General features: G+C 34.3%; 1 protein-coding gene across 1 annotated transcript; it reads right to left on the reverse strand.

Annotated features, from left to right (window-relative positions):
- Nucleotides 1-989: 989 nt before the first annotated feature.
- On the reverse strand, nt 990-7,535 carry LOC146917292 (uncharacterized). The gene is made up of 7 exons (XM_085719100.1): nt 6,572-7,535; nt 5,478-5,516; nt 5,313-5,383; nt 3,141-3,205; nt 2,450-2,539; nt 2,267-2,359; nt 990-1,605 (listed from the first exon to the last, which is right to left on the reverse strand). Exons 1-7 carry the CDS (start codon nt 6,988-6,990, stop codon nt 1,204-1,206), a joined length of 1,179 nt encoding a protein of 392 aa, XP_085575226.1. The 5' UTR covers nt 6,991-7,535; the 3' UTR covers nt 990-1,203.
- Nucleotides 7,536-14,591: the final 7,056 nt, after the last annotated feature.

A 14,591-nucleotide genomic window follows, 5' to 3' on the forward strand; every position in this document is an offset into this window, starting at 1 on the left:
CCCACTTAATGGGACGAGACTTTATTTGACTGCAAATTATGGTAGCCTTGCTATACATTGTCGGTCCCAAACCAAAGGAGAGGGTTGTTTAGACCTCGACAGACAATGTAAAATTTTGTCAAATCTCCTAGCCGATTCACTTGGTGGGATTAAGCTTTTGGTTGTCGATTGAAATAATGTAAATCAGTGCCCCGTCATCCAATGAAATAACTGAAAAATTTAGTATGTATCAAATGTAAGGAGTTTTGAGAGTGGATTCTCTGATATTCGACAAAAAATTAGGGAGTCTGTCTAAATATTTGATTTGTCCTTTTTGTCTATAAAAATATATTAATAGATTGATAGATATTTCTTGTAGAAATGATATTAGAGAGTGCTCTTTCATCAATCTATTGCTAGCTTGAAAATGTTTTCCTTATCCAAGTGTAAGTAAGATCTCCATCTCTCTCAATGGTTCAGCAAATTTACAATGTACAATGGGTTGGCTCTAGTAATAATGAGAGCTAAACCAACTTTTTTAAATTACAAAATGTTATCTTTGAGCTCTATAGGAGTGAATACTTGTTTTATCAGAGATATCATTATTTCTTTCTTGTTAGGTTAAAATGAGTGTTTACCAAAAAAGGTTTGATCCAACAGAAAAGATAAGACTTATTGTCGAATCAACTAAAAATTGAATATTAACTAAGAAATATCTATATTATGTGTCTGACACGCCTCAAATAAGATTATCTTTGATGCAAAAACTTGCGGGAAAAAAATTACTCCATCTTTGTTTTGTGATTTTTCAGTTCTCTGTTTCGATTGACGGAATAACGATTTTGTTGAAACTTAAAAACTCTATTTTCGATCGACGGGGATGGTGATTTTGTTGAAACTTGAAACCCTTTCATTTAAATTGCTTAGTTTTGTTTGACTTACTTACGTTTACCCACATGTAATAACAGAGACAATGGCTTCACCACCAACACAAAAAGATGCAACAAATGTTGATAACAAGAAATATTGGCTAGCTAGTTTATAAATAAATGAAACAGTTTATATTATATTGCCTCAGGCAAAATAAAAGTATGCCTCAGCTATATATTGCCTCAAGTGCTTTTTCTCAATTACAGCCCATAAAATTGACCACTAAATGCTGGCTCTTCAACATTTTCTTTGGTATAAAATTCATCATATTCCCCCCTCATTGCTGTAACTAATTCACACTCTAGAATTCAACCATTGAATTATATCTTCAGTGATATCCTCTCTTTCAGGTTCAAATAGTAGATCATGTGAAAATCCTTCATACAATTTGATACTTTTGTCACTTGATGAAGCTTCTTCATACAATTTTAGTGAGGCAGTTGGATCAGTCACACAATCACCAGTGCCGTGTAGAACAAGAAATGGAACTTTCATTTTTCTTAGATTTTGCTGCAAGTAGCTTGTGATTCGAAGAATCTCATAGCCGGTTCGTACTCTAAGCGATCCTGTGCATACCAATGGGTCTGAATATTTCGCGATGAGAGCCTCCGGGTCTCGAGAAACTGGCAACCCTTTCTTGTATGCTGAATTACATTTTAGTGTTGGCAGTAGTAATGATGCTATTGGAGCAAGTACCTGTAATGACAAAAACAGAGATGAATAACCATAATATACTTGTGTATGGCATAATCATATATAACATGATACTATGGTGAAATAAATATCGATATAATTCTTTTAGAGGTGCGTTCTTTTGACACAATATGGGACAACAATTTGGTTAGTTAATACAGTTAAAATGGATGGCAAATCACTTTCAGTTGATAGTTAATGAATATAACATGATATCACAACTAATCTATCATCCATTCAACACAACTAACCACAATTTTGAACCTCATTTAACTATGTTTTCATGTGTATAAAGACTACAAATCATGATAAATGGATACCGTGTAGATTTTAACACACGAAAACCATGTATATTGAACACAATTTATTAATATCATGTATATTTAAACACCGAATATTATAGTTAATAACGATTAAAATCGTGGTTAATTAGGTTCAGTGAATAGTTAGAGTTGTGACAACTGGCTATATCCATTAACTATCCGCCAGACGTAATTAATCACATATTTAAACTGTGCTAGCCATCTAAATTGTCGTAAAATATGCGTCAAAATAACATTTTGTATACCATCATTGCAAAGTTATTAAACTCTAGATATATTCTGATATCTGCATATAATCACTTAAATCAAAAAGTTGGACGCAAGCTGCAGTGTATGCTTACCACCAAAAATGGATGAGAAGTCTCAACTCCAACTGCAGGTGATGTGAATGTAGCACCAGCTATGCAAGCTTCAATCTTTGGGTCAAGAAGTGCCTATAATATGGATAATAATGAATACATTATACACAATTCAATTGGTTGTTGACATTTTTCTCCTATAGGTAAGTTTCAAAAAAATCATACCTTAAGAGTAATTGCTGCACCTGTCGAGTGTCCATAACAGAAACATGGAAGACCAGGATTTTCAGTTATAACCTTCTCGATGAATATTTTCTGTTTATAAAAAAAATACAATGATATATACCAGAACAATGATAACTCAGTAGCAACATACAGTCCAAACTTAAATATAAATCACAATCCCTTTTAGGCCCTGTTTGAATAAGCTTATAGCATAAGCACGTATATATACGTGCTTACTTACAAGTCATTTCTATAGTAAAAGATAAAATAAAGTCATCCTGTTTTCATATAAGATATAAACTATTATCATAAGCTAACCTGAAGAGCTTATGGAAATAAGGTAAAAACAACTTGCGAATATCTCATAAACTGTTTCCATCTAAGAGGCACTGACAGACACGGACAAGAGGACATGACACTAACAATGACACATCGACGCTGGTAATAATATGAAAAAAATGAATGAATTGAATATAATCACGAGTGTCAGTATTTTGTCGGTGTTGGCCACTAACACGTGTCAGACACCAAACACGCCTTCAATCATATGTCAGTGTCTCAGAGATTTTTATGAGCGCTATCAAACGGTCTCACAAGTACATATGTCAATAGATAGACTCAAATAATTCAATCCAAACAGTGCCATAGTTATAGATTATCCAACAAAATTCCTGGAGATTCATCGACATACCAAATCAGAAACTGCATGATCAAGAGAATGGACATATCCATGCAGACCATCACTGCCACCATGACCTAAAAGATGAGCAGACATCAGTAAAACAAAATCAGGTTTGAGCAAAAGTGAATGGAACACAATCTATCTGATTAGACAATAAAACATACAAGGTTTCAAAACAGACTTATATACAGCACATACCCTTATGTAGACAACACATCCAATATTCATGAAACTGTCATATCATATTCTTAATTATGTTTTTTTTTTTTTATAGGCAAATGTTAGCAATGTTAGTAGTTATGTTAAGTGTCCGGGAATCGAACCCGAGACCTCCTCCTTCTAACTCTTTATACGTCCCTTAAAGCTAGAATTTAACTTCGACTGCAGAAAACTCTTTTTTTATTTTTGAAGGAGGAAAATTGATTGCACAGGTGTAGAAATGATTTCAAAATGTTTCAATGCTATCGAGTATACTTGATTTTTTTCTCTAGAATCGGTTCTAACTTGAAGCTTTTGCATCTACAATTGATTTCAGCCTTGAATATATTGTTCAACCCACATTTACATAAATATATCCTAACATAAAACACTTTACATTCAGCTCACTTTTATCCATAATCAATTTTACAGAATCAAGTCATTCAAATTTAATTGTCACGGCGAAACCAAACACACGACCAAGTATCCTGTCTTCATTCAAAGCCAAAACTTTACCTAGTTCTTGAAAACCAACCACTTGAATAACATAATAATATTCACAATCCATGTCATGTCCGATGAGGCACCTAGGTAGGTTAACTAGGTTAATCCTATGCTCCTTCTAAACAATAAGAAAAGCATCTACACATGCTTTTATCAAAAGAGGACATAAACCTAATGAAACACCAAAAAATGTTCAGATAAGAAAGTGAAAGAACACTTATCTGTGTAAGACTCATGAACTTATTAATCTTAAACATATGAGTCACACACAATTCACACAGATGATAAGCTTACTTATATACAGGAGCTTCACATGTTACTTTATCGCACAAATACGCATCTTCCTGCAACATCCAAATATAGATGCATGTTGAAGAATGATGGTCACTAAACTATTCAACAAAATGACTATCATGTAAACAAAGGATGACATTAAATTTGTCGAAACAATTTTTCTTCACAATTTCATATTGTTTGGATTAACAGCTTAATTTACTGTTTATAACATAAGAGTTTTTGTCTAAGTTATTTTTGTAACAAAAGATCAAATAAAGTCAATTTTTTTAATACGAGCTATGGATTCTTTTCCTAATAAATCTCGGAGAGCTTATGGAAGTAAGCTCAAAACAACTGATTGCATGTCATAAGCTCTCCGAAACAGTCTCAAAGGTTATGTGAGAAGATAAGCTAGCTCAAGTAAGTAAGTTAATCCAAACAGACCCTTAAAAATAGGCACATAACTTCAAAGACAGACTGATCCCCTAGATGTTAAAATGCTCAACATAACACCGACACTTCAAATGGAAGGCATGTCTGTTGTTACACCGATACATGTAGTTACATTCAGTCACTCCTATTTTCTAAATTATTGCCGATGTATGTGTCTGTGCTAAATATAAAATGCTTTAATGGGTTATAAATAAATAATCTAGTATTGAATTATACAAAGCACATGACTTTTGCAAATTGAAATTAGCCAAACATGTACATCCATTTGCACAATGAAGAATTTCCAAGAAAATTGCTGGCCAATCTCTCTAGTATTTCTCTATCCTTAATTAACTAAAAACAAAAACCACCGAGTTCTAGCGCAAGTGATTGTTGCGCAGTGTATGTGGCTGTTGTAAACTCCGGTGGTACCGAATTCGATTCCTACTGATCAAAGAACAAATTAACTAAAAAGAAAATCTGAAAACTCTACAGTAGAAACTACACAAATATTGGTCAATGAATCATCCTCAATACCAAACAACGTAAACGTGATATAATGACGAGATCATGCAGAATGTAAATTATATTAGTAAGATTCATATAATCTTCACTATGTTAGTACAAGGTCAAGGACATGAAATTAGTCTTTAGCCTAATAGAGAAACAAAAGGAACTAGTACCAAATTCATGAAGCATAAGTTAAAAAAAGCTACTACCATTTTTCAGAGTTAATACAAGCATACTAATTATAACTTGGTTCTTACTCACCAATCCAATCCATCCCATAAACCTTGTAGCCATTAGCATTCAGCTGCTTTGCAAAATTATTATATCTTCCACTGTTAAAAACAAAGGAAAATCACTTCAGGAAAACAAGAATCAATAGAAAAAACTGAATGACTTGAGAACTAGAAATTGTCTAAAATTACGAACCTGTGTTCATTAAGACCATGCATAAGAATAACAAGTCCCCTGCACAAAGTAGGTAAAACATTAGTCAATATTGTAAAATAACGACGCTATAACACTTAAGTATATAGCAGAATTTTAACTAATTGCAATTGTTCTGCAGTTCGCTATTTAGTACAAACTGTTGTCAAATTGCGGTTATAAAAACATGATAACCATATTAATTCCAAGGGACAAAAATTGTGAATGTCATGCTTTTGTTTTTGTCAATGAAAACAAAGCCAAACCCTAACTAGTGGAAAAATGATTGACTATTGTTTGTTGTTTTTATGCTACAACTAGATTACTTGTTTTGAAGAAATAAAAAATTAACAAGGCAGAATATGCAATCAACAGGAGACATTTACAGATACCACTTATCAAGGTTTCAAATAACGGTCCGCAACCGTGATTTTGGCTATGGTGTCAAGATTTGTTTATGTCATTATAACTGCAATAACAGCAGCATCACCTATACTGGACCACAATTAAGGGACCATGACTTAAATTAAGTTAAGGGACCTCTCAAATAGTTTTACATTAAAACAAGGACAGAAATTAAAATTTCCAGAAACCAACAAAACAATCAAGAGACCAACCATTATGATTATTATCAGGAGAAAGCTGAAATATACACATAAGAAACAGAACATGAAACATGAAACAAACAAGGCCTGCCTTATTTTTCCGTTTTCCTGATTTTGTAGCTGTCACAAAACTCTTTTCTTTCTTCTCAAATCATATATCTATATCCTTCTATAATAAATTAAAAATGACTCATAAACTATGAAGCACAGATATTGACACGGACACTGGACACGACACGGACACTAACACGTCTGCACCGTTAATAATTTGAGAAAATCGCATAATTCAATGTAATTATATGCGTCGGTGTCAGACACAACACGTGTCTGATACAGAGACAATCAGACACGCCTAATCCGAGGAGTGTCCGTGCCTAGCTCATAAATCATAATTTTTTAAACACAAGGTCAATAGAATCAAACAAGATTATCTTGATTATAATAACATGACAAAAATTATGATTATTGAAGAATCCAAACCTATAAACATACCTAATCTTAACAGAAAGAGGAGTCCAACATTGTGTGAAAATTGTATCACCCCTTTTGGTTCCAAAAAGCCAATACTCCCTCAAACATTTCTCATCACCATCCTCCAAAACTCTCCTTATAGCCAATTCCCTCCTCATCATATGATCCAATACCTTCATGGCAACCATACCAACACCACCACCACTCTTCCACGGCACAATCTTTGCCGGAACGCGCACCACCGCGCCTTTCCGGTGATGATGATGACAACACTCATGATTTTGAATCTTCTCCTCTTTTTCAACAGGTGATACCCTTCTTCTTCCTCTAAATGGTAACAAAAGTACCATAACCATAGCTGATATTAACACAAAAAGGCTCTTCAATGCTCTTAATGAAAAATAGGCGCTTTCTTTTAACATAAACGCCTCGGTAGCCATTTTTTCTTGTTGATTCAATCACCCTTTTGAATTCTCTCAACAATCCCTTCTTCAAAATATTTTTTTTCTTCTTCCACAAAAATCATAAAAATTCATAAAAAGGAAGAAGAAAAAAAAGAACAGATGTTTTTTTGTTTTTGTTAGGTTGTTATTATGGTAAAAATAGTTTTGATGTTTTTACCAAATATAGTAAACCTAAAACTGGATATTAATTATTTTCAGCAAATATAATAAACCTAAAACTGGATATTAATTATTTTCAGCTGAAAAATATTAATATTAATGAAGATGATAAGGAACAAGAACGTAACATAAGATAGATATAACTATAGAATCAATGTTTTGTGTTTGTTTTGGTTGATGAAAAACCTATGTTTGTGTTTGAAGTGGAAGATGTTCTTGTTTTTGATGTAAAATATGATTAGAATGGAAGTGTTTTTCTTTGTTGTTTTGAAGGTGTTGTAGAATGATTTTTTTTTTTGAAGCAAAGGTGTTGTAGAATGATGATGATTGGTTTGACTTTGAGGGAGTGGCACATGTGATGTAAGGGAGAAACGTTGGAATGAAGAAAGTATATAAAGATGACACATGGAATTCGAGAACATTTTTCGAGGAGAGAAGATTGAGATTAATATGAACCAGTCAAAAATTATTGTTATATGATTCATCTAGAATCATCCTTGAAATATGGGGCGAATCGCTTATCAATTTTGTTTAGATTTTGTTCAACCATTGCACTATGTCACAATCACATTATCATGTCATCGAAATTTATTTAACTAATAACTCGTGGCTATAAATTTGATGAATCTATGAGTTTTTTTTTTTTTTTTAATGGCAAAATATATATAGATAACAAGAAAAAGTTTAAAACAATATACAGAGGAGGAGGCACCAAGCGATACCCCACAAAAGGCCATCTAAATAAACACCTCCAGCCCCACAAACGGAGACAAAAGCACACCCAAAAAGAACCCCAAAATGGAGCTCATACACCAAAGGAAACAGCAAAAAGAAGCACCAAAAAACTGAGAGCCAACCACAGCAGCAAACCCAACAACACCTGCAAGAAAGAAAGGACACCACGAAAACCCCGAAAGCCACACCAGGAAGGAAGGGGAGATACAACCCCACCCAACCCCACAGGCAGCCCCAGGAACACCAACCACCGCAAAACCCTACCGATACAAACACAGGACGGGCTGCACCTCCCACGCATAGAGAGAACAGGGACTAGCAGGGCACTTAGCCTGGAACCACTTCCAAGCTAAGACTTTAACTCTATCCACCACTGGCTCCTCTCGGAGAGTACCACCAGCAAAGATAAGGTCATTCCGGATGAATCTATGAGGTTGACTGGCTCCTCTCGGAGAGTACCACCAGCAAAGATAAGGTCATTTCGGATGAATCTATGAGGTTGATTAATCATATGAGTTTATTGTGCTTACATATGCTTGCTATGAAGCGATGTCTCTTGGAGGGACACGCTCGAGCTTCAGGGAGCCTTTCTTGAGGGCACCTGTGCCTTTAGGAATGCAGATGGTCCACAATTATCCAAGCACGAGTCTTGGGACAAGGAGAAGTGGTGAGGGCGTCTGAATGAGCTGGGTTATTTTGAAGATTGTTAGGGCGAGTCATTTGGTCTGGATATGATCAGACGACTTAGATTTCATGACCTTTCGTTGGTAGTGACATGTTCGAATCCTTGCGCTTCTTGACACGTGTCTCCAATCGCTGTTAAGTCCAGCATGATTTTCGAGGCGAATTTAAATGGTGGGTTTATAAAGGTTTTTGTCTCTTCTCTTCTTCCATTTTTCATTTACCCTTTTTTCTCTTTTTTTGCTTCTGGACTTTCTCCTCCAACTGCGCGAGCTCTCTTCGGTTGATTTCTCAAATCTTGAAGCCTTTTCTCAATCTCTTCTAAGTATTCTCTTGTTTCCTTAATCTCATTTTTTGAATTTCGCATTTGTGTTGCGATGGTTTTGATTAGAGAGTGTGACGAAATGGGTAGGATTATATCTAAGTTACTAGTGACGAAAAATTCAGGTTGTGGGAAGATAACATGAACCATGCAACCATGCAGATGTATCGGTTAACTGGGCTGTTTTTGAACAAGGCTTTTTGGTTACATGATAATAGCTGATTCGTTGAGTAGTAGTGGTAGTGATAGCGATAACTCCGACAGTGATTGTGTTTTCCTGTATTCTACTTCAGGACCAGATCATAGGAAGGAGGTTTGTCGTTGTATTCCTTCACAACCAGTTCGTAGGGGAGATGACATATATCTTATGTCCTCGAGTGATTTGAAAATGGAATCTTTTGCAGAAGATGTTCTTCGTCCGGTTTCCCTTTTTACTGAGCCAAAAGACATTATCTTTTTTCGAAGTAAGTTGTCTATCTCGTACAATGGGCATGAGGAAGATGTAATCGTGACACCCTGCATTCCGAACGAGAAGGTTTGTATTCAATGCCCTAAGGGCGTGAAAGACGAAATGTACCATATGTACGCTGCAGTCTTGGAGCAGTTCAGGGTGAAAATTCCTTTCAATCCTTTTGAGATGGATGTGCTGAAATATTTCAACATGGAGCCATTGCAAATCCAGCCTAACAGTTGGGCGTTCATCTGTGGCTTTGAGATTCTTTGTTAAGCCTTAGAGTTGGAACCTTCCGTTGGGGTCTTTTTTCACTTCTATGGTACGAAGGGTGTAAAAAAAATGTCGTGGGTTTCAATTGGTGCTCATCCTAGTAAGAAACCTTTTCTCGCGTATGCTTTGAACTTTAAAAAGGATTGGAGGGAAACATTTGTTAGGGTGTAGGGGGCGCCCAGTGTTCTGAAGCTTCCGTGAAGGTGGATGGAAAACCAAAGATCCCTCTTTGTTGGTCGAGTACTCTAGTTGTTGTGATGAGTTATGATTTTGGTAAGATGACGCCCTATGAACAGGGTGTAGTACACTTGTAGTGAGTACAACAATAGAATATAGGGTTTAGACTGTTTATGTGATGTCTTGAGATTGATCCCAAGGGGGGTATTTATAGCCCTCTGTGGGCTTGTTTTCGCGTGACTTAAACCCCAAACAAGTTGGGCTTTAATTCATTTTACTAAGCTCTAGATGCTTCTAGAAGCTAGTTAAGGCGACGCCTCTAGAAGAGCACACCTAAGCCTCAGGAGCCCTTCTAGAGGGCGCATAAGCCTTTCGAGAGGGCTTTCAGGCCCTTAGGAATATATTGACGGTCCAAAATTCACCTACGATTACTAAAGTATTTTTCGGAGTTTGAACCCACTTCTCTATATATTATACAATGTTTTTATTAACTAAACTCACAAGGATTGTTATGTCATATCCTTAAAAAAAAAAAGAACTATTATGTCATATATTTAACGGTTCAACCCAAGAGTGCTTAGATGTGAGATGACACGAATCTCTTCTAGCTTATCCAAGGTCTTGAGTTCAAATTCAGTCTTGGACATGCATCAACTCAGGGGATTAGTCTCCGCAGTTACGCGCGGAAGATACTCCGTTTATACAAAAAACATAAAATTAACGGTTCATCCATTTTTCTCATATATCTATTTCTTCTATATCTACCTGCATTAAGGTGTCCGTCTTTCTATTTGTATTGTTAAGCAATTTTTTTTTTTTTTTTTTTTACAATTGTTAAGCAACGTTTAAATGCTAAAATATAATTGAGTGAAAGATAAATTTAAATGAAAAAATGTTACACTAAAATTTTACTAATTATTTTTTTTGTCAAGTAGCTTAGTGGAGAAGTGAAGTATCTGGGGTTCGAACCCCAACTCCTGGATATAATATGTAACATTTTTATTTTTATTTTTATTTTTATATAAGGTTAAAATAACTTTTTTTTAATATTGTTGTGATTAACCTATTATCGTGTATTGTTTCTATTTAAATAAGATTTAAACTATTTTTTTAATTGATAATTTAAATCTATCTATACTAATAGGCTAGACTCACGGCTCAGTAATGGGATCACCCATGGCTCACCCATGGCTCTCTGGAGAGAACATTCCAGTTTGGGATCACCCATGGCTCAGTAATGCTGCACGAATTTTACCGTCTACTCATCAACATTTGGAGTGGCCATCTATCACTGTTTCTGACTTACTGGTTACACGCCATAAGCAATGGAATATGGATCTAATTAATGATTTTTTTGACATTGCTACTGCGAGAAATATTTTTAATACTCCGTTATTCCCTTCGGTAACTCATGATGTGCCTGTTTGGAAGTTCGAGAGGGATTGTGCTTATTCAGTTAAAAGTGCTTATAAGGATATTCTGAATCATGACGTGGCAGTTGTACAGCACTGCGTGCTGGGTAACTGGACTTGTATTTGGAGTTTAAAATTGCCCCCGAAGGTCAAGAATTTCCTATGGAGAGCTTGTCGTAATTGTTTGGCCACAAGAATCCGATTGCAATCAAAAGAGTTTAGTGTACTGATAGGTGTGCAGTGTGTGATGATTTTGGTGAGGATAGCACCCATTTATTCTTTATGTGTAATAAAAGCATGATTTGTTGGCAGCGTAGTGGATTATGGAGTCTTTTGATGGCTGTTTTTGATATTGATGCAAGTTTTCCAACCAATGTGTTTGCTATCTTACAACACCTGGACCAGCAGCAAAAACAAGTTTTCAGTGTGACCCTCTGGAGTATATGGAAGCATCGAAACAATAAGGTATGAAACAATGTTACTGAAACAACTCAAACTATTTGTGCTCGTGCATGATCTCTTCTTACTAGTTGGAGGAATGCTCAGACTATTCGTCATCCTATCCCTCAGCATCCCACTACCCCGAATGACTTGAAGTGGATTAAACCAAGTCCCGGAAGATTTAAATGTAATGTTGATGCAGCCTTTTCTCAAGCTCGGAATCGGGTTGGCATTGGTCTGTGTATTCGAGATGATGAAGGTCATTATGTGTTAGCCAAGACTGAATGGATGACTCCGCTCCTTGATGTTGATTTGGGTGAGGCTTTCGGTTTATTATCAGCTATGTAATGGGTTCGTGATCTACAGCTGGGTATTGTGGACTTTGAGCTTGTTTCCAAAACTGTGGTAGATAGTCTTTATGGTAGTAAAAGTGGCATCTCTGCTTTTAGCGCAGTAATCAATGATTGTAGACACCTATTAGCTTCTGATTTAGTAACCTCTGATGTTAGGTTTATTCGGAGACAAGCCAACGAAGTCGCTCATAGCTTTGCTAGAGTGGCTTTGCGTCATGCTAGTTTCCATATTCATATTAGGATTCCATCTTGTACCTCTACTATTATTCTGAATGAAATGCAATAAGTTTTTCTTGTAAAAAAAAAAAGGCTTAAATATGAATTTCGTCCCTGTAATATAGGCGTGTTTTGATTTTCGTCCCTGTAAAAAAAAAAGTTTGAATTACGTCCCTGTAAAATTTTTTTTGTTTGAAAATGGTCCCTGGGCCCACTGTAGCGCTGATGTGGCATGGCATTCGCCACGTGGCAGTTGCTGACTGTGCAACTTTTGCCACGTGGCACTGACGTGGCGTGCCACATAATATTAAATTTTAAAAAATATTTTAAAATAAAAAAATATGAAAATAATTTTAAAAGTCATAAAAAATTACCGAAAAAATTCTGAAAATTATAAAAAATTTCCGAAAAATCTGAAAATAAATTTAAAAATCATAAAAAATTTCCAAAAAATCTGAAAATAAATTTAAAAATCATAAAAAATTTCCAAAAATTATAAAAATTTTCCAAAAAATCTGAAAATAAATTTAAAAATCATAAAAAGATTTCAAGAATTTTAAAATTTATAATTTATAATTTCGAAAACTTAAAAATTTTAAAAAATTTCGAAAATTTACAATTTTTAAAAAAAAATTGAAAATTTTCGGGATTTTTCAGATTTTTAAATTTTTGAAAATTTCGAAAATTAATTTTCGAAGAATGTGAAAAAAAATTCCAAAAAATTTAAAAAAATGTGAAAATTTTCGAAGAATGTTGTAGCTAAGAATTAATTTTTTTCCGAAAAAATTTTAAAAATTGAAAATTCCGAAAAAAATAAAGAGGAACGCTATATAGTACGGAAAACTATAGTACGGGATTCACACAATACATGCAGACGGTGGAGTTATATTTTTAAAATATATAAAAAGCACAAATATTTTACAATCTTATCTATATCCTACGGTGTATATTCATTCGTCGTTTTTCGTCACAACACTTCCCGTACCAAGAAGCTTTTCCCAAAAATAAATTATAAATTTTTGAAATTTTTTTAAATTTTCAAAAAAAAAATTAAAAATTATAATTTTTTTTCCGAAATATTAAAATAAATTTTTTCATAAATTTTTATTTTCTGAAATATTAAAATAAATTTTTTCTGAAATTATGAAATATATTTTCTGATTTTTTTCTGTAATTAATATATATATTCTGAAATTTTTCGAAAAAACTGAATATAATATATTAATTTCAGAATATATATTATATTTTTCTGAAATTATGTTTTTCGAAAAAAATTTAATATATAATTTTCTTATTAAAAAATCTATTTTTCGAAATTTTTTATGATTTTTAAATTTATTTTCAGATTTTTCGGAAATTTTTTATAATTTTCAGATTTTTTTCAAAATTTTTTATGATTTTTAAATTTATTTTGGGATTTTTCGGAATATTTTTTTATTATTTTTAGATTTTTTATGATTTTTAAATTTATTTTCAGATTTCTTCATTAAAACAACTTGAAAAACAAGAAATCAGTACCTTTTGCTTGCAATGCATGCGCAGGGTGCATGAAGTTATACCTTTTGCTTGCAATGCATGCGCAGGGTGCATGAAGTTATGTGTAGGGGCGTTCTATGCGCAGGTGTGCTTGTCTAAGGTGGCTTGGGATCCCCAAACCTTCAGGCTCCATGTATTCTTCCTCATCTTGTTTCATCTGTCGATTCTTCTTTATACCCTCGAAAATTTTCTCTATGAGAAAGTGATCTTTTGTCTCTTTAACGCCCCTTTGAGAGCGCCCCGGTTCTTCAAGACAAGCAACATTTCGCTAACAATGACTATCATGCGCTAGCAATGACCATCATGAAATCTTGTCAGTAACATTATGACACATATAATCATCATTGCATCTCAAAATTACTTCTCCTTGATCTATGATCTCCCTAGAATAATTTCACATTCTCTAGGATTATCAATCTCCATTACCAACATATCTATTAGAAACACAAACTTGTCTACTTTCACTGTCACATTCCTCACTATGCCTTCGACTTTTGTTGTCCACCCATCTGCTAGGCCTACCTTAGTTACAACTAGTTTCAACTTCAGCCCCCTATTTTGTTATATATTATTGAAAGAGGCATGATGTTGACACATGTTCCAAGATCGCGTAGATTCCCTTCATGGTATAAATCACCAATGGAAACCAATACATTAAAGCATCCAGGATCATCCAGTTTTGGTGGATATTGCCAATCGAAACAAGTTCTGTAACTTTTGGTTAAAGCTACTAATTCTCTTTTAGAAGGATTTGTCTTCATCATTAAAAGGTTGTTAAGGAAACTGGTGCAGCAAGGCTTTTGATTTTTTTTTTTATGCTA

The sequence above is a fragment of the Medicago sativa genome, chromosome 6, assembly GCF_051527215.1.
Source record: "Medicago sativa cultivar Bolivia chromosome 6, Bolivia_mono, whole genome shotgun sequence".
Taxonomy (NCBI): Eukaryota; Viridiplantae; Streptophyta; class Magnoliopsida; order Fabales; family Fabaceae; genus Medicago; species Medicago sativa.

Excerpts from the sequence above, each read along its gene's own strand:
- LOC146917292 (XM_085719100.1), bottom strand. The coding sequence starts at position 6,990 with ATGGCTACCGAGGCGTTTATGTTAAAAGAAAGCGCCTATTTTTCATTA. Across the intron at positions 3,206-5,312 it reads TTATGGGATGGATTGGATTG|GTCATGGTGGCAGTGATGGT; the intron begins GTGAGTAAGAAC and ends CTCATCTTTTAG. Across the intron at positions 1,606-2,266 it reads CTTCTCATCCATTTTTGGTG|GTACTTGCTCCAATAGCATC; the intron begins GTAAGCATACAC and ends TTGTCATTACAG.